Source organism: Triturus cristatus, chromosome 4_2, assembly GCF_964204655.1.
Source record: "Triturus cristatus chromosome 4_2, aTriCri1.1, whole genome shotgun sequence".
Taxonomy (NCBI): Eukaryota; Metazoa; Chordata; class Amphibia; order Caudata; family Salamandridae; genus Triturus; species Triturus cristatus.
Window position 1 is genome coordinate 304794291 of NC_140586.1, and position 24569 is coordinate 304818859.

A 24569-nucleotide genomic window follows, 5' to 3' on the forward strand; every position below is an offset into this window, starting at 1 on the left:
GATTACAAAGCGAGCCCGTGAGCGTAAAATGAACAGGTAAGAAATGTAAGCTAACAATCAAAGAACGAATCAGCCGAGTAAACATCAAATAAGGGAAAAGCAAATCAACCCTGAGAAAAATATACAAAGGCAACAGGGCGCAGCTCTTGCTGGCAAGAAGACAGGGCCGCCAACGGTGCCTGGGTTACAGGGTGGTGTGCAACCTGCGAGGGACACAGCTGGGCAGATTTGACATCTCAGGTGGGGGGCGGGGGGCTCTGACCTGGTTGGATTGAAAAACAAGCACACTACCCCGATACTACACACACCACTGCCTTTCTCCGAGGCGAAGCAGAAATGCCTCGGAGAAAGGCAGCGGCGCTTTCGGATTCGGGGGCGTGTTCTCCTCTTGCCATTGGCTGGAGGAGATAATTAGAAAAGTAGCAAAAAACACGCCCCCGAATCCGAAAAGGACGGGGCCTGTTCGGAGTGACAAACCTCTTCTCCAATGGCTGGCCAGCATTCAAGAGGCCAGCCAATGGAGAAGAGGAGAGAAGAGGGGAGGGTTCAAGCCCCTCTTCTCCAAGTCATTATATCTCGCGAGCGAGACAGCGCAAGCGCAGCCTTCGCTAGCCGAGACCTAAAAAGAACTCAAACTTATGTATTGACCAAAACAAAATAACAGTAATTTAATGAATACTTTTTTTATATACCATTTTTCAATTGTAATCATTCCACAAACTAAGACTAAGTATTAAAAACAAAAACAAAATGTAATGTAAAAGACATTTTGAACGGTCTAACATAAGAGAAATTAAACTCTATAAGTAAATCTTCAGCTAAGTGAATCACTAAAAACTTAAATTACAATTGAAGGCAAACGATCATTCCAAGAGTTGCTGTTTTCTGTTTCATTACATGTCTCATCAGTCATTTATGTAATTTCTTTATTAAGTTTGAAACTATTTCACATTCTTAAAATGTATATTCAATATTGAACTTGGGGAGTGCGGCTGCTATAAAGAATAGAAATTTAAAAATAACACTTGCTGAAATGGTGTGGGAAATGTATTCCTAAACATACAAAATTAAAAATTAACCATTAGAAAGATTTGAAGTGCCCAACTCACAAAACAAGTGGTACATTTACACTAGTAGGTATGCTTCTACGTTTAGAATACATTTACAATTTTTAGAAAATTTACAAATGTTGGGGAATATACACACAAACCCACTGCCCTTTTTGGGAACCTCCAACAGCTGACGCTTTTTAAGGAGTGTCCACATGTGTAATATTTTAACCATGCTCATTTACATTTATACATGTAAATGGCAAGGGAAATTGAATTTGAATTCTTAACTTTTTATTTTACTTTTTTCTCTAAGGCAAAAATAGCTTACCCATGAGGGAAATCCCTTCTCCTACAACCCACCAATTTTGGAGTACTCCCTGTACTGTCTCTCACATTGGCTACAGCTTTACTGCTGCTGCCAGCAGGAATATATTTTCAGGATGGGTATTTAGCCTTGCAAAAGTTTGCGAATTCCCCCAAGCTCACAGTTGTTTCGGTATTTATCCACTTTCCAAAATATTGTAGCTCAGGAATGCCCACTGCTAACCACAGGAAGTAGAGGGTAAATTCAGTGTTTTCGATACAACACTGAATTTACGCACTTGTAAAATCTGCTCTTTTAGGTTCAATTAGGGATGCAAATGGCTTCATGAATCTGTCACTAAAATGTTAAAATAAACTAAAATTAAATTTTAAATATATATTTTTTTTTTTAAACAATATACACAGGGCAAACACCATATCAGATGCTAAATATTTAGACTAACTAAATTCAGATAAAACATTGACATATTATTAACAATACAAAATGTACCTTTAAAATAATTGCTGGTCTGCTCTGAGGGCACAACAATAATAGCAAAATTAGCTAAACCATCTGTTTTCTAATTTTTTGTCAGCTGCAAACTGTCTGGAACTCTAATTACTAACATGATATGGAGGAAGATAAACTAGGGACTTGCCTTTTTTCTGCCATAAAAGAGAAGTTTAGTAAACTTTTCCACTGCTTGCTTTGTGGTCTCCGTGCAGCTTGGGACTTCTCCTGTGAGCAGATCCTGTGTATCAGCAGTCGGTGCTGGCCACGAATCGTCATTGAGATTAATCAGGTTGCCGTTTGCCTCCTGCTTTTTGTACTTTTCATGTTTGCAGTCCTTCATCAGGAGTTCCGCAATGTCTGACCCAACCATGGACTGCAATGAAAGAAAATGGTGTGCCAGCAAGTAGAAAAAACTGACAGTGTCCTCCAGAATAATGCTAAGATTATGTCCACAACAAGGCAGGTTCTATAAGAATGTGACTAACACAAAATAGTAAAAGCTAAAAGGGAAACATAATTTAAAAATAAAATTGAAAATGAATCCATTTATGTATTTTACAATTTTTAAGAAATGCACTTTAGACTTTTGCAAGTGCTATACTGCAACCTGTACCCAAGGAGCATCATTACACAGCCGAGGTTTCCTATCATGTCTCCTGATCTCATTTCTAAATGCCTCAGCTCAGATCTGCCACTGGTGCAACAGCTCCCAGTGCCCAGTGTTGAACTGGCATAAACGGACTCTGGCATATACGGCTATCTGGCAATTCCAGAAGGACTAATCTGACAGACCGGTGTGTAGGCCAATATGTTGGCTGTTTGTGGGCGTTTTATGGACTGGTTGGTCGGCTTTTAATGTTGATTTTCTAGATATTATCACAAACGTTGCCTGCAGCAAGCAAAATCCATGCAGCCTTCTATACCTTGCTAAACACCTTAAAAGCATCTCTTTACAAGTTAAAAACAGCCCGATTTGCAACTGTGGGCTTCTTTTTTTCACTAAACGGGTCCACTTATATTTAGGTGGCAGGGCCTATTTTCTGTCTCAGTCCAATGCTGCCAGTGCCCGTCCACCACAGATGTCCCAGCGAATTTCTGGAAGTGACCAATCTCTCATTCATTGCTGCCCATCACAGCTTAGGCATACCACATTTGGGATGGGGAGAAAGCCTCTATGCACTGTGACATGGCTGTAGCCACCCTTTCCTTCGGTGGTCATGGGGAAGAGTCTCACAGGTCAAATCTCCACACAACTGCATCATTTTCAGGTCTTGCTGATTGTCTGTCAGAACCCAGGCCTCCGCTACGCCAATGGCATAACTCAAACATCTGACGAGGGGCACCCGAGTCTCCCATATCTCACAGATATACACTGGTTTTGGACTGCATGGATCTCTCCAAAGGGTTAGGCCCCTGAATGGTTGGGCCCCCCAGCACTGCAGGGTGTTCAGGGGCCTACATTACGCCCCGGCGCTACCCAGATCTGCTTGGTTAACTCAAATCTTAGTGCCAGTATCCATGCCATAGAGTGGAACATCCTTTTGTAACTAAATGCTTAGAAGCCCGGCTCGCTCTGACCTCTTAAAAAAATAATTGAAAGCTGAAAGAACAAAAGTTACTTACCTGTAAACTGTGGTTCTCCAGTATTGGTGTTTTTCATAGATTCACATGCTTGAATATTCCCCGTCGTCAAAGTGGGACTCCCACGGTACATAACATAGCAATGTAGCAATACCATAACCATAGTATAGGTAAGAAAAAACCTAGTAGCATTGAATCATAGAGCTTTATAGATAGAAAAGTCTGTCCCCTTTATAACCTATCAAAGTCATTGTGAATAGTCCAAACTCCAGCCAATCAGGCGCTAGCACCCTCTGGAATGTTCTCCTCAGAGGCTCAGGCCCTCAGATTTTCATAGCAGAAGAGTGACAAAAGAGTCAAGCAGAAGAGGAGAGCCTCTGAGGGGAGGAGGGTGGGTCGCATGTGACTCTATGAAAGACACCAATACTGGAGAACCACAGTTTACAGGTAAGTAACTTTTGTTCTTCTCCAGTATTGGGGTGTCTTTCATAGATTCACATGCTTGAATAAAAGTAGTTAGCAGTGATACCAAGGTAATGCAAGGTACATATAAATCAATCATAAAACACAGTACGATAGAGATACTGAAGCATATAGAAAACGGTACCTTGTATACAGGAGGAGGGAAGCAACAGAGGCTCACCTTATTTAAAGAGATTACGTAGGACCGCTTGCCTCACGGCTGTGTCAGCGTTGTCAGCAGCTTCCAGACAGTAGTGCCTGGTAAAGGTGTGCCTGCTGGACCATGTTGCAGCTCTATAGATGTGTTGAAGAGGTACACCAGCAAACAGCGCAGTAGAAGAGGAAACTTTTCTGGTAAAATGCGCTCGAACAGTCGCAGTAAGTGGCTTCCCAGCTTGCTGATGGCAAAGGGCAATTGCAGTAGATATCCAGTGTGCAATAGTCTGTTTGGTGACTGGATGCCCCTTTCTCATCCGTCCGTAGGCCACAAAAAGTTGATCAGTCTTACGGATACTAGCCGTCCTTTGAAGATAAAATGTCAGACATCTTTTGACATCTAAAGAATGGAGTGTCCTCTCTGCTGATGTTTGAGGATTAGGGAAAAATGTTTTTAAAATGACCGGCTCATTAAGATGGAAATCAGATGGCACTTTGGGGATAAAGGCCGGATTGGTGCGGAGCAAGACAGAGTACTTGGTAAATTGAAGGAAAGGCGGTTTAGTAGTAAAAGCCTGTATGTCACTGACTCGACGTGAAGAAGTGAGAGCCAACAGCAGCGAAGTCTTCCAAGTAACGAATTTGAGATCAACCTTATGGATTGGCTCAAATGGGGGCTTCATAAGTTGTGTCAATACAACATTTAAGTGCCAAGGAGGAGGCTGTCGACGAATTGGAGGAAACATCCGAAAAAGGCCCTTGAAGAACTGCTGAATTACTCTGGAGGAGTAAAGAGAGATAGAACCATCCTGTCGAAATCTTGAGATTGCTGCCAGAAAAACTTTAAGAGTAGAATGCGAGAGGCCTGATTTTGCTAGATATAAAAAGAAAGACAAAAGTTGATCTGGTGTAGAATGAACCGGGTGTGTTGAGCAGCGTCACACCACAGACAGAACCGTTTCCATTTGAGTTTGTATGTTTTCACAGTGGAGGCTGCCCTAGCCTTAGCATGAACCTCTCTGCAGTCTGAAGGAATGTTTAAGTTGGCAAACTCATAGTGCTCAGGTTCCATGCCGCTAAAACGAAGAGATGCCGGATCGGGATGACAAACCTGTCCCAGATCCATTGTCAGAAGATCCGGAAGTGGGTGGATTAGAATCGGGTCGCACTGCGACAGGAGCAGGAGTTCCGTAAACCATATTTGTCGAGGCCACCTGGGAGCTATTAGCAGAATGCGGCAAGGTTCTCTCCTCATTTTTCGAAGAACCCTGGGGACCAGAGGAATCGGCGGAAAAGCGTAGGCATATATTTTTGACCAGTTCATCAAAAAAGCATTCCCGCACGACTCTGGTTGGGGAAGCCAACTTGCGTAGAACGGGCATTTGCGGTTCAGATTGGTTGCAAACAGATCCAGATTCGGAGGCCTCCATAACCGAAAGATGCGATCCAGTGTGGGTTGATGTAAATCCCACTCATGGTTGGAATAGGTTGACCTGCTCAGAGTCCGCTAGAATGTTGGACGCTCCCGGAACATGCACTGCCGTCAGTGATTTGATACTGGATTGCCCAGTCCTAGATTTGTTGAGCCTGAAGGGATAGCAAAATGGACCCTGTGCCCTCTTGTTTGTTTATATAGAGCATGCATGTTGTGTTGTCTGTCCAGATCAACACCGAAGCTCCCAGGATGATGGTGCGAAAAGCCTTTAGCACCAAAAAAATGGCAAGTAACTCCAGAAGGTTGATGTGTCAAGTCCTTTGGTGGGTATCCCACCATCCTTTGACTGTGAGGCCCTGCAGGTGCGCTCCCCACCCTTCCAGAGATGCATCTGTTGTGAGAGTGAAACTTAGGGTGTCCACCAGAAACGGACAAGCTGAAGAGACGTTTATTTCGAGAGTCCACCAGAACGGAGCTGTTTTCATCCGAGATGTGACCTGGATCATATCGTTGAAGGACCCTGAAACTTGAGCCCATTGCTTGTCGAGTTCCTCCTGAATGGGTCTCATTTTTGGAGGTCCAGTGTGGTCTTGTACTCGTCCTGGAATAGTAAACGAAGCACCTCCTGAAGAGACAACATTCGGAATGTTTGCTTTTTGAGGTATTTGTTTAGGGAGCGTAGGTCTAAAATGGGGCACCATTCTCCCGATTTTTTCTGTATAAGCAAGAACCGCGAATAGAATTCTCTGCCCCTTTGTAGTTTCGGAACCACTTCGATTGCGCATTTTCTCAACAAGATTGTGAGTTGACCTAAAAGTTCCTTCAGATGGGCAGGAGGAGGACCTCTGGGTGGAGAATTGGAAGGGATCTTTACGAACTCTATCAAGAACCCATTGATCGGTAGTAATCAGTGACCATTTGGAGTAGAAGCGGGAGATTCGACCTCCAACCTTTGAGAGGGTGGAAGGTATCAAGGATGGCAGATGGAAAAAGTCATTGTTTCTTAGAGGAATCCCTTCCTCTATAAGAGGATTTACCTCTGTACTGTCTGTAAGATGCCGCCGGCGGTTGTCTGTACGATTGTTGGTTCTGGGAGGAGTAAGGTTGTTGGCTTTGAAAAGAGTTGTACTGTCGGTACTGATTGGAACCGCCCCGAAAGGAAGAGGAGGAGCCACGACCCCTCGCACCCCGAAAGGGCTGTTTTTTAAATTGAAGAGTACCAAGAGCATGAGCAGTGTCAATGTCCTTCTTGATCGTCTGAAGGGCATCATCTATGTGTTGGCCAAACAGTGATTCACCGTCATAAGGCATGTCCAAAATTTTCGTCTGCTCCTCTTGATGGAAAGAAGTGGCCTTTAACCAGCCCTGCCACCTGAGGACTGCCGTGCCTTCCAGTTGACGAAAACCAGTAGAAGATACATCAACAGCACAATCAATAATCTCTGAGGAAATCCTTTCCCCTTCCTGAAGAATTTTCAATGCTTCAGCCTTAGAAGGTTCTGGTATTAAATCTACAAGGGAAGCAATGTCCGACCACATTTGTCGGTCATAACGGCCGAGGGTAGCTAAAGAATTGGCCGCCCAGACCGTAGTTGCCGCCATAGTGGAGAACTTCTTACCAATAGCATCAAGGCGTCTGCCCTCACGGTCCGGAGGAGCCGATAATGGAGACGAGGGATTCCTGGCACGACGTTGTGCTGCCTGAGTAATAATGGAATCAGGTTTTGGCTGTGCAATAAGAATACAGGCGAATTTGCAGGGGCCTTATACTGTCCTTCCAGTCGTGGCAGGACAGCAGGAATGGAATTAGGGTTCTCCATGAGCTTGAGACCCTCTTGCCAAATAAAATCGATGATGGGAATAGCCCGAACTTGTTTCTGTGGCTGATCTTTAAAGTCATACAAGAAACAATCCTCCTTTCTAGTGACCATAGGGAGGTAAAATCGCTTTGCCGCCCTTTCCATGAGGACATGAAATCCACCTATGCCCACCGGTAGGGAATCAAGAGGAGCTGGAGCGGTGGTCGACGGTGTTTGAATCTGATAATTGTCCCATTCCGAGAGGAGGGATCTATCCTCCAGCTCACCCTCCTCTCTATCAGCATCATTCTCCTCATCATCCTCCTCAATGACATGAGGAGTGACCTGGTGTTGTAACCGTGATGCCGATGTAGAAGGCGTGGAAAGCTGTTCTGCAGGAAGCGGTGGTGGAAGAGGCGCTTGTGGTGCTGGAGAGGCCTGGACTGAGTTCAGAAAACAACGGTAATAGTCATCCAGCATGAATTGAAGGTTGGAAATAAGGGACATAGGCATTTGCGCCATGGGATAATCCGGCGCTGGTTTGTTGGTACGGTCCAAAAAATCCTCATACTCCTGGGCGTCATCAAAATCCAGACATTTAATTAGAAGCTCTGAGGGACTGCGAGCAGCCCGAAACCTGTCACCCTCCTCTGAATCATCGTCACCAGCGTCAGAAGAAAACAGCTCTGCTGGAGGATGAGAAGCAGTTTGAAGTGACATCAAGGCATCCAAAGAAGACTGTCGGCGTTGAAGCAGAGAACCAGTAGACCTCAAAGGAACTAGATCCATGGATGCAGCCGTCGACGCTGTCGCTGTCAACGAGAGATGTTGCCACTGAGCCACCATCGACGAAGCGACCGTCGACAAAGCCACCACCGACGAAGCCACCGCCGACGAAGCCACCGTTGACGAAGCCACCGTCGACAAAGCCACCATCGACAAAGCTGACTCTTTCGTCGACAATGAAGTGCGCGTCGACGAATGCATCTTATGCTTGGAAGACGCCGTCGACAAAGTCAAAGGCACCGTAGACGACAGAGGTCTCACCTTCAAAGACACCAACATCGACGGCGACAGGATCATAGCCGGCATCATAGACGAAGAAGTTGAAGTCGTCGTTGTAGAGGCGACGACAGAAGTCCTCGTCGACGGAGGGAGCGACGACAAACTCGTCAGTTTTTTGGGCAAAAACTGCTCAGACTTGGACGCCTGAAAGTCAAATCTCTGGGGCGTAGAGGGTGAAGACAGACTCTGAGGGGCAGGAAACACCCCTTTTGATGTTGAAGGCAGGTCTATGGACTTAACAACATGATGTTTCTTCACCACCTTAGTCTTAGGAGAAACTTTCTCAGACTCACTGGCTCTCTTCAAGGATAAAGCAGTCCGGACCGAGGAAATACTTTCCACATCTGACAGGGGGTTATCCATAGTCTTCAACTTCTGGAACCACAGAAGGAGACGCCCCTCTCTGTCCTTTAAGGTCTTTTGTGAGAAAGTCATGCAAATTTTACAACCCTTTACCTGGTGTTCAGGGCAGAGGCAATAAATGCACTTCTTATGAGGGTCCTCAGAATGAAGTCGCTGTTTTCCACATGTCCCACAGGATCTGAAGAGGGACTTCTTGGTTGTAGACATGAGTAGAGCTAAGGAAGACTCCCTTCACACGACGTGCGTTAGAAAATCTGAGGGCCTGAGTCTCTGAGGAGAACATTCCAGAGGGTGCTAGCGCCTGATTGGCTGGAATTTGGACTATTCACAATGACTTTGATAGGTTATAAAGGTGACAGGCTTTTCTATCTATAAAGCTCTATTATTCAATGCTACTCTATGGTTTTTTCTTACCTATACTATGGTTATGTTATTGTTACATTACTATGTTATGTACCGTGGGACTCCCACTTCGACGACGGGGAATATTCAAGCATGTGAATCTATGAAAGACACCCCAATACTGGAGAATTAAAATTACACCGTGATTGGGCAAATAGTATTTTGCAATTATTGCGTAGCAAGTTCTGACATTGATCTTAAAACAAAAAATGTATTTAAGCACATTAAAGGAGGTCATTTGAAGAGGGAAAATGAGAAGAAGAGTGACAAGGAGAAAAAATCATTAAGCACAGACAGTGGTAAGCTTGTGCATCAGTCACAAAAAAAGTACCACAAGCAAGAAATGTTGCATATCTCATTCTTTGCTATGGATAATATATCAGTTTCGGTGTTTATTGATGCATTCAGCCTTTTGCTCTCAGTATGTAAATACAGGAAAGTGACCAAAATGCCATTTACCTTAAAATTGGCTGAAGGGAAGTGAATGGGTGATATTTTTTTTCTCTTTTACCATATAGAGAGAATTCAAATTAATTTCTCAGATTTATGATGGACAAGCCTATCTTAAAATACTAAGACTTTTCACACCACACCACAAACAAAGAATAAAACGCTTTGGGTGGCATACTGGGGCTGGCTCATTCTAGTGTTCTGATGTAATCAGTAGAATGCCCTGTCTTGGAACAGAATGTGAAACTGTATGTGTTGAGAGGGGTTCCACTAACAGTTGGAGGTGGCTGGTGTGTAAGAATAAAGCTTATCTGGCTCCTCACCGACTACCTCAGCAACCACTATCACCTCAGTAATACGCAGAACAAATTCAGGCCCAAACGCAGTACAGAAACAGCACTCATCGCTGCCACAGACCACATCGGCATGATCAATGACAGAGCATTGCCACCACAGACGACATCTGCATGATTCACGGCAGAGGAGACACAGCAGCCCTCATTCTACTGGACCTCTCTGCAGCATTTGGCAAAATCACACACCCCATCCCCATCAGGTGCCGGCACGTCATTGGCATCCAAGGACCCGCTCTCCACTAGATCTGCTCCTTCTTAATGGCTAGAACACAGGCTGTCAGTCTGGCACCTTACTCCTCGGAAGCCCTAAAATTCATCTGTGGAGTGCCTCAGGGCTCATTGCTCAGCCCCACACTCTTCAATGCATGCTTATTCCCTCAGGTCAACATCATCTGTGCACACATCAACATCCACTTGTATGCTGACAACATGCATCTCATACTCACCCTTTCAGATATGACCTCCAACACAAGAAACAAGGTCACCTCCAACTGCATGACCAAAGTCGCTACCCAGATGGAAAACAACTGTGTAGAACTCTACGCCGACAGTGGTTATCTTCGGCAAGAACACCTCACAAAGGGACTCCAACTGGTGGCCAGCTGTACTTGGACCCACACCCAGCACACATGTCAGGATCCTTGGAATAATCATCAACAGTAATTTGAACATGACCGCACAAGTCAACAACGTCACTGCATCCTGCTTCCACGCCCTGAAGATCCAGAGAAAGTTCTTTAAATGGCTCTTGAGCAACACTAGGAAAACTGTCACTCATGCCCTAGTCACCAGCAAGTTGAACTAGGGAAACACCCTCTATGCCGGTATCACCAAGGAACTCACTAGTACAATACAAGCCATCCAGAACTCTGCAGCAAGACTTGTCCTCAACCACCCACACAGAACTCACATCACACTACATTTCAGGGAACTCCACTGGCTCAATACACAAACTCGCTCATTTCAAAGTCTTCACACAAATTCAAGACACTACACAACCTAGGCCCCACCTACCCGAACAGTCGCATCTCCTTCCACCAATCACCCAGACAACACCGTTCTGCAGGACTCATACTCACACACATCCCACAGAACCAGATCAGGAGGACGGGAATTCTCTTACATCACTGCTAAAGTGTGGAACGGCCTCCCACAACACAAAAGTCTCCTCTCTTCTTGAATTCCATAAGAAACTGAAGACCTAGCTTTTCATTTAATCCATCTACCCCATGAAGGGTTAAGGCAAACACACCTCAGTGCTAGGATACCCTCAGGGGCAATAGTGCACTTTACAATAACACATAACATTACATAACATAACATGGTAGAGAACGTACCCCATTCTGCCGGCAGAGAAGCACCAGGAGTTGCCAGAGTAGGACAGCATCTCGGCTCCTCACAGCATCCAACTGCTTTATCAGTTCCACTTTGCGCTGGCATAAACTGAGAATGTCTCCTTTGTGCAAATCTTCCCTGGAAGCAAAGAAGGAAAAGAAAAAAGGAAATGGCAGCATGTCAGGGGTAAGTCAAAAAGTGAGGTAACCAACCACTTTATGAATTTAGCAATGGCAACAGTGTGAAAGGAAGAAGCAACAGAGAATTATTCATTGATGAATTGAGATGTCTCTTTTGGAGAAGAATGCTTTGCATGATTCTTCTTTGCAGAGGTACGCATTCTCTCTCTAATGTTTTGGTGTTGAGGCGAGTATGTACCAAATATACCTCTGGATGTGAAATGTTTTTCCTCATTTCACTGTGCAAAGTAACAGCCTCTGGTCTGTCCATTAATTCCCTGCAGGGTGTATAGTAAACTTCTAATGTGTTTTCTTTTTTGCTGGAGTAACAAAGGGTGCATACTTGATTTATATGGACAAGTTAGCAGCATGTCTGATTTCTTAGCCAGTCTCTGACCTTTTTATCTGTAAGTTAGAGAGCACGGTCTCCTTAACTGTAAGTTAGAGACAAGACAGTTTGTAACTAGTCTTTGAGCAGTAATGGTGGACATGAAAGCATATGTCTGATTTCTTTGTTAAGGCCACATTACAAATCCCACTGAATCCTAATTCAGGTACATACAGGACTTTGCACCAGAATCAGGATTCAAGCATGAGCTACATTACTATACTCTCCGGTAATACCTGGTAAAATTTGCGCATGGAAAATCACAAATACTTCAAGTTGCACACTTCATAATAAATGAAAACTTTTGGTATTACCACATTATCACGCATTCCCAGTTCCAGAACTCGGAATGGGTAGAATCGCTCACTGTTAATTGGGCACCCTGCGGTATCAATTTTTAACAGGTGTGGTATTACCTTCTAAGATTCCTACAAGGCTCACAATGAGGCTCTTATGGGTAATATGATTATTTATGCTTTATGTTCTTGTGGAAAATCAGAGGTCAGATCCATATTTGTTCAGTTCAAAATTGATTTGTCCCATATTTGAATATGGGATCTAGGAACGCTTCAATTGTCACTGTGAAGTGGACTATTTTCCCCCTATTTATTTATTGGTCATGAAATGTTCAACTATAATCGATATGTGATATTGCTGAAGAATTTGTGCCTGAATGCGACAGGAGCTCTGCCTCCAACTTCTAAGGCCCTCATTATGAAATTCCTCATAGATCTCGAAGCGGCCATATGATTTCTTTTTTTATACAGTCAAGGAATGTGCTTAAGATACCCATAGGGACGGCATAAGGTCTGCCACAAATCTCTAAATGGGAAAAAGTCTGCCCTATATGTGGCTGTTGTAGGTGAAAAGACTGGTCACAATTCTTCCTCCCTTTGATGGATGTCGTATGTCTTCATATTTTTAATATAGATGTCAAGTGTGTCCAAGCGAGAAGAGGGGTCTGTCACCAGTTTGGTGTCTGTCTGTGGGTTCTCGAAGAGATGTCAGCCAGAGTACAATTAGTATTAACAGTACTTGAGGAGAAGTTGTGCGAGAGGAGCATTACGTTACCTGATCAGAGGCCCCAAGAAAGCCCTCATTTCTTCCTGCTCCTGCGTGTCATGAAGAATGACCTGTGAAAAGTGTGATGGGTCTGACTCAACAATGGAACACAGCTTTTACAGAAAGATCATCTCAGAAAAATCTTTTCAGTTGTTCAAAAAAATCACTCACAAACATTATTCACAGAGATTTGATAAAATCTGCATCTTTAAAATAGGTGCATAGTATAACAGAAACATAAAAATGTCTTTCTCTCAGGAAAACACAATTTGTGTGGATTTTTTGACTACTAAAAGTGTAAGGAAATGTATGCAATCATGGATTGGCATGCACTCTGGGCTAAGTTTAGATTTGCACCTTATCTTTAACGTGATTAAGAAAGCTATTCCCACCTCAAAACATCTACAATCAATTCTGTTGTTTAAATTTAGACTAACGTGGTACTTTGACACGATTGATTGGTGAAACTTACATAAAGGTGTTAGCTTTTTACATGCTTTCTACTGAGATTAATTTATGAAATGATAAGGTAATGTTAGAATAACTTTTAGATTAATTTGCAATGACAGAAATTGAACTATGGCTTTTTAATGTATATGACATATCTCACTGAATTATAGGTAATTAGTTGGACACCGTTTATGGAGAATCCCAGATTATTTAGTAAAATTCTGTAATCTTGTATATCTCAAACTCAGGTTACTATCAGGTATGGCTAGCACAAAACAATCACATTGTCAGATGAGATTCAATGGATGCTATAGCAAAGTAGTATCTCCATCAATCATTCATACATCCAAGGGAATTTCAGTGTCTGTGATTCTAAAATCACAGGAGTTTTCCTTACAGAAGAGGCCATCTTAGCATGACAGGCTCTTACATAGGACAAATCTGTGTAACAAACGATCCTCAACGAGACAGTCTGAAGCATTCATATATACAGAGGTCTGTATCCGAGACTCCTACATCATGGAAATCACTAAAGAAGGAACTCTTACATTGAGCTGACTTTACATTATAAGTTCTTACATTAAGTTAGTGTGTCTAAATCTATGATTTCTGAATCAGATGTTTTATACCAGTGGAGTGTAAGTGACAAATGTTCCTTTAGCACACCGGGTTATGCTTCAGGGATTCTGTCTCTAAATCAGAGCCTCATACATCAATGGTTACTCAATATTGATAGCAAGTGTTCTTATTTAAGAAACACTAGGTTAGATGTGCATATAAAGAGGATTCTGTATCAGTGGTAGTTATTATGAGGCATTTCTGTGCCAGATGTTTCCATAGCAGGTGTTTCTATAAATAGGACTCTATATAAGTGGCTATTATTGAAAGGAAATTTTAGGGACTCGTATTACCATTGAATGTGTGGCAAGTAACAAGGGTATGAAAGTTGGCAACACACGCATGGGATGTAGGAAACTTCTCTCATATCCATTTGTTAACAAAATATACAAAAATGTGGATCTCCTGCTATTATACCTAACGTCAGTACTCTGCGAATGCAGAGGTCTGATCCCATCCTGTCTGCTTCCCCTGTCAGGGTCTCCTTTGGACCCGGCCCCCTCCTGATATTTTAGGTCAAGGTGACAATTCCTTATTATCCATCCTAATGGATATCTTAACTACTCAATCGAAACTGGCCATATTCCACAAACATGGACACTTGCGATAGTGAAGCAGCATCTTCCAACCTACAGCATATTCCAACCTGCTTCCGTGAGTGAATAAATTACTAGAAAAGCAGGTAAATAAACTTCTGTCCTACTTATTGGAAACTCATTACATCCTCCACTCCACCCAGACAGGATTCAGTTAAGGTTACAGTTCGGAGACTGCACTGCTGGTAGCCACTGAGGAACTCCGCTCTATAGGGTTTAGTGGCACTGATAATGTCGGATCTAAGTGCTGCTTCCGACACGGTATTGCACTCCATGCTTATCCAGAGGATGATGAAAGTTGGCATTACTGGGGACGCCATCAATTGGCTGGAAGCCTTTATGAAGAATAGGAGCTTTCAAGTGTGTCCTACATTGGCTGCCAGGAGAATTCATTTTAAGGCTCTATGCATTGCGCATCGGGCAATCCACGAAAAAGGCCGACTCATTATCAGGAACTCACTCACCCAGTATGTTCCACGGAGGTCTCTGAGATCTAGTAATCAGAGACTGCTGCTCGTGCCCAAGACCAAAAGGGCGAGAAGCGGAGGCCGCTCCTTTGTGTACCTTGTATCTGTGCTTGGGAACGCCCTTCCAGCCTCCCTTAGAAGTCAGCAATCAGAAGTATGTTTTAGAAAATGATTAAAAACACACCTTTTCTGAAGAATGGGCTTTAGTTAATTGATTCATTATGGTAGCTCTGTGAGGTTGTTGCAACTAACACTGGGAGGCCTGCTGGTGTAGCCATGCACTATATAAAAACAACTGAATTTAGTTCTATTGGGGGAAGAACTGTGTCCAAATTTCTTCTTTCAGAGCAGTCTCAATCAAGCGTTCTACTGCCAGGGAAGACTCCATTTATGTTTTTTTTAATGAAGCATCACTGTATGGGTTCAAGGTTCCTATATCCGGGGTAGCCCTCTTACCCACTGCCCTTTCCCCATGGAATTCTCATAACTGTTACCTCCAGGCTGTGAATTTCAATGATTGCCGGCTGTCCTTCGGTGGGATAGTTAGGGCATACACGAACCATTTGGCCCCCTGCCCCGAAACAGACTGCCACATGGGGGAGGGAATACTTCAGGGGGGTAAAAGATTGAGGGGAGGCGCTGAGTGAAGTTTCCTCTGTAAAAGAACAAAAAAATGCAATTAAACAAACTGTCAAAGTGGCATCAAAGACATGTTTAGAGTACAACCCACTTCAGTTTCCCCTTGGGCTATGCAACTACAAAAGACTCCAAGGGCCTCAATATGAGGGTCCTGTAATTCTGCTGGGATTAGCAACTAAGCAAAAGCAAACAAAGTCTGCTGAAAGAATTCCAGAGGACTACAGACTAGCAGCGGCTAAACAAAATGAAAAAGATGAGCCAGATACCAATTCCCGGTCAATGGCTACAGATATTGTCCTGATAATTCAACACTGAGAATAGCAAAGATGTATGCTGAGTGTTCTAATTCAAAGGAACTTGAATTGCTCAGAGGCCTACTGGAAAGACACATTCAAGTCAAACTTCCTCCACAACACTAGGTTGTTATAGCACAGGACTTTAATACCAAATTAGGAAACTGGGGCAAGGAAGAATAATCTGTCATGGAAGCTAGGCATGACCTGGAAACCCGAATCATAAGCCAACCCTTCCCACAGAAAGACTCCAATGGAAAGGTCCTTGAAAAAAATCTGCTACGGGAACAGCATGATTCAGCCCTTCACACTGTAGCAGAAGGAAAACAAGCCCTCCTGCCATTTTGCAATAATAGACATCCTCAATCATTGACTGCATCTTAATTCCCCAATCAGATTTGTCCCAATTCTCAGATGCCAAATTTTCGATAGCGGCCATATTCAACTGAATATCACATTTCATGAAGCACCCAGCGATGACACAATTTTGTCCCAGAGGCCCGCAACCCCTGGAATTCTAAGATTAATAATATGGTCACATGATCGACAAGGAAGCCCTAAAGGGGTGGATGAGCCTATTAGACATCTTCACACCAAGAAACCACTTCCTCGATGAACAAGAAGACAAAGACTATCTAGCATCTGGAGCAAGCACACATGCAAAATTCACTTTTTTTCGAGGAAATTACCAGAAACCTTCTCTCAATGGGCAATAATACCTACACGAAGGAAACTTGGCCTTAAACACAATATAACAAGAAGACTCTCCCTAGACATCATCTGGTTGGACGAAGAATGCAACTCTAAGAAAGGAATAACTGATGTGGGGGCATATCGAATAAAAAATGCATGAGAAAAGTCTCAAAGAAACAATACAAATTCCTAATATAAAAGAAGAAAATATTTTTTTTCACAGAAAATGTGTTGGAAGCCCACACGCAGCAATAGCCAATGACACTGAGGGCTGATTCTCAAAGGTAACTTACACTTTTGAGTAAGTTTATACCTTGGAGTAAGTATACTACTTACATTATTCACAAACTCCAAGAGTAAACTTACTACAAAAGTGTACATTACATAACTCCACCCCTCAAAGTAAACCAATTGCCTTACTTTTGTGAAGGTGGGTAATTCCCTCCTTAAACCCCACCCTGGCCCTCACTACACCCCTTTTACTTCTACCTAATCCATCCACTTTAGGAGTAAATCTGTTCCATTCCCCGGTCTTTCCCGCAATCACTAATAAAACCTAACTGAAGTGTGTGGAGATTCCACAGTTGGGGAGGAGAACTTTGCACATAATAGTATAAGTAAAATTCGCATTTTGTAGTCCATTTTGTAGTACTACAAAACTTACTACAAAGTGCAGTTTGTGAATCATGCCCAAATTGTTTCTGGAAGGTGATCACCTATGGGTTCTGTGAAAGTCATCTGTACTCGCCTACAAAATTTCACACACCTCATATGTCAATCACTTCCAGAACATCTTTCAAAACAACCCAACCTAACCTAAAATCTTTGAACAGCTCAGGGACTCTGAAACCACTTCATGGAAATTACCTCTGACGAGGAACTAAAAAAAGAAATAAAAAACGAATTCGCCCTCAACCAGTCTAAGGAGGCAGTTTTTAGTCTAAAAAACTGTTCTAATCCTTTCCAAATTTGAGGCACAAAATCTTGCAGGCACTCTTCCACACCTTCATAGATTCCTACTCCTTCCCAGACTAGTGGCTCAACAGCATTATATTTCCAGTCTATAAGAAAGGCAAGCTGCATAATCTTGAAAACTACACAAGAATGTTAAGACGCTGAAGGGATCCTTTCCATGTACCAAGGCAGACTCAGAGCTGTACTCTCCACCATCGACAAAGCCTTCTTATTTCAACTTGTGGGAATGAAATACACCTAATGGAAGGGATGCCTACATCCCACTTCTATAGATAGCTCATCAGCCATTGACCCCATTCACAGAAATATTCTATCGCCAAAGCTAGAAAACACATAGCTAAACACTTTCCTTAGCCTGCTTGGGAAACATTGGTAATAGATCAATGCAAGGTATGTTAGAGCATGGAAGAGTGGGCAATGTGCAATAGCAGCTAAAGGTACCAAATAAACTAAGCAATGTTAAGGATATTGTAAAAAGATTGCACTCATAAACTGAACCAAGTGAGTTATTAACCAAATCGACCTAGGACCATGTCTCACTCTGAATGCACTGGGATGTACACTGTCAGTAGAAGAACCCCCGCTTCTGATATGGTGGAGACTCACCTGCTGCCACTGGACTCAAGGGCTCAGGTGGGCACGGGTCTGAGGAGTCACCCATGTACTGGCTGAGCTCGTAGCTGCTGGAAGAAAGACCTGACTCCTTGTACTGCTGGAGCAGACTGTGTTCCGCAGAGCTGGGAGCCTGAGGAGAGATGAACTGAAGGATACAATGGGAAAGGGGAAATGGGGAAGGGAAGACCAGGAGAGGAGAGGAGAGGAGAGGGGAGGGGAGTAGAGGGAAGGGGAGGGGAGTGGAGTGGATGGGAGGGTGAGTTAAGGGGAGTGAGGGAGGATGGGAAAGGAGAGGGGAGAGGAGAGGAGGGGAGCGAAGGGGGAGGTGAGGAGAGGGGAGAGGAAGGGGGAGGGGAGGGGAGGAGAGGAGAGGAGAGGAGGGGAGGGGAGAGGAGAGGAGAGGAGATGAGAGGAGAGGAGAGGAGGGGAGAGGAGAGAGGAGAGGAGAGGAGAGGAGAGGAGAGGAGAGGAGAGGAGAGGAGAGGAGAGGAGAGGAGAGGAGAGGAGAGGAGAGGAGAGGAGAGGAGAGGAGAGGAGGAGAGAGATTAGGTGTATTTACTCACACTGAATAAAGTCATCATCAGGCTTGTCAAAGGCATCATTATACAAGGTCAAAAATCACATATTTGGGGGTAGGATGGCTTGGAAGGGTGATAAGGTCTGAACTTTAGTCCACTGACAAAACAAGTCTCGGTATTGCAATTGCAAAGACTATTTTAGGTCTCGAGTGAGATTAACTGACAGAGCTAGGCTGGGTCCGACTCCTGCAATAAGAGGACATGATAGAACTGTGGTGCACCTACAGAGCTTTGCATGTACCTCTTTGCGCTAGAACAGCAGAGAGTGCTGGAGGCAGGACACCAGTGCACTGAGTGTGGGTCCCAGCCCTGGAACAGTAGAGGGTGCTTCATTGTAGAGCACATGTACACTGACTGAACTCTGTGTAAACTAACTTGTGACTCACCTCGGTTTGCAAAACACCAGAGTCCTCCTGAGTGTTCCATCGAAAATCCTCTCCATTTCTCTCCCGCTCTGTGGTCCTGACATAGCTTCCTTCATAATTGTTTGTCCTACAACAAGATACGGTTTAAAATGCAAGAAAGAGAAGTAAAATAATTTTAAATACATTGCTATTGTGTCTTATAAAAGATATGTTGAGTGCTCCATCTTTTTTAGACATATGCTGGCTGCTGAAAAATTTAGGAATTAGAAATTGGGAATTAGTGGAATTGGAATTAAGAAGTTTAAAAAACATAAAGTATGATAGTGAAAGGAAGCAAGCTGATAGACAAATCAGTGTGTGAGAGGTTGATAGGAAAGAAAGGGGTGGCATGAAAAAAGCAGAAATCAAAGAACGAGTAAAAGAGAAATCAAAGTTGACAAAAAGGTGATGGCAAATAATACATCAGGGTTGGTGGCGAAAGAGAAAGCACTGACCGACAGCAAGAGGAACTAGGCACAAATCATTAGAAACAGAAATTAAGAGTGGAATCTAGACAAATGCCAGGAACAGATCATGAAATGGAGGTAGCATTGAGATCAGAGCGGTGACAATAAATTAGAGAGAGTAGATCAGAAATCAAAGAGGTAACAGAGAAAAGCCAACTGGCTTTGTATGTGTATGTTTTAAACAGCGGGTACCCTATTGCATACCTTGATAAATATAGGAAATCAATCCATGTGATCTGGAAGTTTATGCTATATTTCTATGTAAATACAATATACAAATGACGATTTGTGCAGTACGCCAGCTATGCAACTAAATTATGTGCTGTTGCGTAAGGGCTATAAAATAGTGATAAGAAGTGAATACTAAATGTATACAATAAGGTCAGGCTGAGCAATCACAGCCCTTTAACTGGAGCCTACACTCATGCTAAAAGGGTACTAATGCAGTACGAAAAGCCTGGGATACTCAATAAAACATCAAAAAGACAAGGAATCCTTCGGTGACACCTAATAGTTATTTTTTGCAGGAAATCAAACATGCTAAATTATTGAAGCTCAAACATCCATCAAATCAATTTAGAACCCATCAATGCCAAATACCCGTCATGGTGGTGGCCAGCTGTCCAACACACAAGGTGTCCAGTGAGCGTGCTACCAAGAAGCCATCCTCTATACCATACATAGGGCCAGATTCACCAAGAGCATGTGCACTTGTGGAGGAACCTCCGCACTGCAGCTACCCATTGCTGAGGTCCCGCCATGAGAGCAGGTCCCCCGCCACGACTCCGGGGCGTACACCACGAGTGCAGAGGCCCTTTGTGAATCAGGCCCATGGTATAACGTGGAGGGTTTTGGTTCACTACGCACAATTTCATTATTGCAAATAAGAAGATAATGTATTCACCATGCAAAATTATCATGGTTTTTCTTAAGCGTATAATTTACTTAAACAAAGATTTTACTTAAGCATAGTCCCTTGGCATGTCTTAAAGTCTATTTATAGCTGTAATGAATGGAGGACAGTCAAAAGAGTATTATTAATATGCATCAGCACACATTTGATTCTATGAAAACATGTGCTCTTGTTAAATGAGTTTGCTTGTTTTGTATATATTTGCTTGCTTTTCAACTTTGAGTAGGTATAACTTTTCTTTTGCAACCAGTTTAATTCTTTTATACACCAGATCAACAAAATGAGATAGAGGAGAACGAATAAAGATCAATAGAGGAATGGGTGACCAAACCTAACCCCAACCAAGGTATACTGTCTTTTACAATCACAGTGGTATCCTGAAGCCTGGACAGATGCATTCACATAGAGTTAAAGCAATTTATATATTTAAATCAGAAACAAATGCCAAAAACATACTCCTCTTCTGTATTCATTTTACTAATGTGTAAAAGGATCGTCCCTTTGATTTCTATAGTTGGCAACATAGAATGATCAGCATTATTCAGATGTGTAAAAAAGCTACTAAGACTGTGGGGCATCCAAAGAATCTTCCATGCATTGGCCCTAAATGTTATTCAAATTCCTATGTGCAAACTACTAGTTAGCTATTTTGCATCAGCATTTTTCAGTTTAATAGTAAAACGACTGGGACTTCACCAGGATTCATTTAAAGTGAGCATTAAATAACCTTTTGCATCAATGAAAACAAAATCAACGGACCTAAGAAAAAATGCAAGTTGTGATATAGTATGTGTCATAGAACACATTTATTACTGCTACAAACAGTATTCTCAGCAACAAATACATCAAGTTCATTACCATGTGTTGAAATGATCACTCCTAATGTTAAGTCATTAAAATTGTACCTGCCATTTCAATCTTTCCTGTTGCCTAATAAATGGACAGCAGAAGGCAGAATTCTAATTAAATAATGTTTTTATTTGTGGCTCTAATACCATGAGCTGAAATAGTTCCTCAATGAAAGTTAATCACTGACCATTTCAGAGTGGCTGATGCCTCAAGGACATTAATTTCTCCTCTTGCAATATGATTATAGGGACGCTGTTTCCCCATTTCACTTCATTTTGTTGTTGCTGCCCAGATTTCTGTCATTTTGTTTTCCTGTAAAACACAGAGTAGGGATTTTCTACTCAGTGCTATTATATATATGCGTGTTTCATTCATCACATAGGATGGGCAGCACATAATATTAATTGCTGAATATTACATACTTTAGGAACTAAACAAACATTATTTGGCAAGTATTTTATATTGTTTTTTCCTTAGTACAATAGATACTTTTATATGAATAAGCAAAAGTATTTAACATACATTTTCAATGAACCCTGAAGAAGACCAATACATTTTAAAACATATCAGCATCAGATTACTGCTTACTACTGAGGTGATATATTTTTAAGCAATATGCGTCAGATTAAGGGAGATAAGGGAGTTAACAGTGAAGATTTATCAGAACATTTATTAAATATATTGAAATTCCATATTTCAATCGGTTGAAGGAAACTAAAGTGGTGCAGTAGGTATTGATTCTAAATAAACACAAATAGTGATCACTGATTTTTATCAGACGTTGCACCCGCAAACTGAAAAATAGCCAGACAGGATGAGCCAGAAAAAACACCCTCAATTTGCACAATACCTTAGAGAAGCCCACATCTGGATAGTCTACACTTTCAACAGAAAATAGAACAATTATATTAAGAAATTAAGAACATATGGTGACCAAGGTTTTTAAAAAAGAGGTTTCCTGCACAAGGCTTTGGCAGAAGATGATGAGGAAAACACAAAAACAACTGGATAGAAAAGTCAAAAAACAAGAAAACACACAATGGGGATCAAAAAAGGCAAAGGGACAAATTCAGATGCAAGTTGAGTTAAATATAATCAGTGTATCAATTGAATATTAACTTATTCTGAAACAAATATTGGAACCCTGACATAATCTGCAACACTAAGAGCATTAGTAAACCATCTCTTTTACAAAATGAGTATGTGTTTTATTGGTCAAATCAAAATTATCTTTAAGTAATTTGGAAATATCATCAAAGGATCTTCAAGATCGGGCACTGACCTTTAAATCAGTTCTGAAAGTGGCTTACATGGCAAATTGCATTTTATGGCTTTGGAGCTAGATGAGAGTGAGTACTGCTTTTGAAAAGGAGGTATGAAAAAGCTTGTCACGTTTGGTGATAATAATTTCAGTAAAAAGATAATCATGGATAATCCTAGTTCAGTGATACGGGTGCACTCATTATTTTCACTTTTCACCCAACTAATACATTCTTTAAACATAACCTTGTGGGTTTGGAGGCACCTCTTAAGTCATTGACTTTACATTTTTGTTCATTCTTCTTTTAATAAATAGCAAATACATCATCATCATCATCATCAAGAAATCTTTATTCGATTATTACATCATGAAAGATACACTACAACAAAGTAAGAAGAAAAATAAAAAAGAATACAAATTAAAATAGAGAAAACACAGAGTCTAAAGTCCTTGTAAATATTAAATATCTCTAACTGGGTCCAGCCCAAGAGTACACTACTAAAACAGAAATAAACCAACATAACGGTCTTTCCATAACATGATAAAAATGATGAAAACTAAAAACAAAAACAGGGCCACTTATACAATTAAATATCAAGAATAGAAAGTTCTGGAGGAATAATCCTCTTCTCGATGGATCTGCGTATGGCCCATGACCAGCTGTTGGACCTGTCAGCCCTAGGGTGGTCTCCCCTTCTATTTTTGTATCGTGCCTCATTTTTTCCACCCTCATTTTTATGTTGGACTAGGTCTCCGGGCGCCTTTTCATTGCCAATCAGTGTTAAGGTGCAGGTGCTCCCTTCTCCCAAGATGGCTGCCACAGACCCCTGCTACTGCAGGGTGGTCGTTTTTCATAGTAGCACCCTAGCTGCCAGGAGCTGGCTGGGACCCACAACAATGTTGCGACACCAGCCCGCCTTTTTGTCCCATAGGTAGAGTGGGGAAGCTCCTGGAAGAAGCTGGAACCTTCTAGAAGGGAGGTGGGGTTTTACTTTTGCCGCCTTGGCTAGAGGTCACCTGACCTAGGGCTACTTAAGAGTGGGAGGGAAACTTTTGTGGTGCGTTGGCCATTGGGGTGAAGCAGAGCTGGAAGAATCCACCAGGAGTGTAGGCGGTAGGGCCTAGCCAGGGACTTATGCCTCTGAGAGTGACAGGATTTAGGTACTGCCTCTTAAGTGAGTGAGGTGCCCTGTGAATCCCACTGATCTTGCCCAGTAGTAGGAGGACCCAGAGACTCTCTGCCAACCTGACTAGGAAGGACCTAGTCGCCCTCTCCATCCCTACCCCTGTAACAGAACCCCTTAAGGGCGCCAGATACATCTGCGCCAAAAGACCTCATCTGTCAACTGAGAACTGAAACCTAACTTTAAGATCTGAGACTGCATGACAAGAGCGAGCTGTAAGCCTTGAATGCCAGAGCTGAGACTGCGTGTCCAAGCTACCCTATTGAACAAAATACTAAGCCGATTGCCAAGTCACCGGGGATCGACCAGGTACTAGCGCTGTGACCCCCGCGCTCCCTGCCCTGGTCTGGGACCCCCGGCAGCGTGCTCCGCTGAGCACTTTACCCCCATCCTTAATTTGAGCCCCCCCCCTGCGACGACGAAGCCAGCGCGCTCACCGCCGCGGCCTGGAGGCCTGGAGGAGTGCCCTGCTGTGTCGCGAGGCCCAGGCGAAGTCCGGGGCCCCGTCGCTGCCGTCGCAGCCGTGTGAGGAGGTGCGCAAGATCGGGACCGAGTTCCCCCAACGACGTGAGGACGGACGCCTGCTGACGCCGAGACGGAGGTAAGCCCGGAGGCCGAGATCCCCCCTGGTGCGCCCCCTGCTGGTCTGGAAACCACACCGCACT

General features: G+C 43.0%; 1 protein-coding gene across 3 annotated transcripts in view; it reads right to left on the minus strand.

Annotated features, from left to right (window-relative positions):
• Positions 1 to 24569, minus strand: part of SEC16B (SEC16 homolog B, endoplasmic reticulum export factor) — a 325648-nt gene that overhangs the window by 234762 nt on the left and 66317 nt on the right. For 2 of the 3 annotated variants that reach the window (XM_085601607.1, XM_085601608.1), the window contains exons 5-10: positions 19213 to 19318; positions 18240 to 18393; positions 15528 to 15688; positions 12912 to 12973; positions 11276 to 11411; positions 2015 to 2242 (exon numbers count right to left, since the gene is read on the minus strand). In XM_085601607.1, coding sequence (XP_085457733.1) covers positions 2015 to 2242; positions 11276 to 11411; positions 12912 to 12973; positions 15528 to 15688; positions 18240 to 18393; positions 19213 to 19318 — 847 coding nt within the window. The remainder of the gene's footprint in view (positions 1 to 2014; positions 2243 to 11275; positions 11412 to 12911; positions 12974 to 15527; positions 15689 to 18239; positions 18394 to 19212; positions 19319 to 24569) is intronic. The other variant, XM_085601609.1, reaches the window with a different exon arrangement.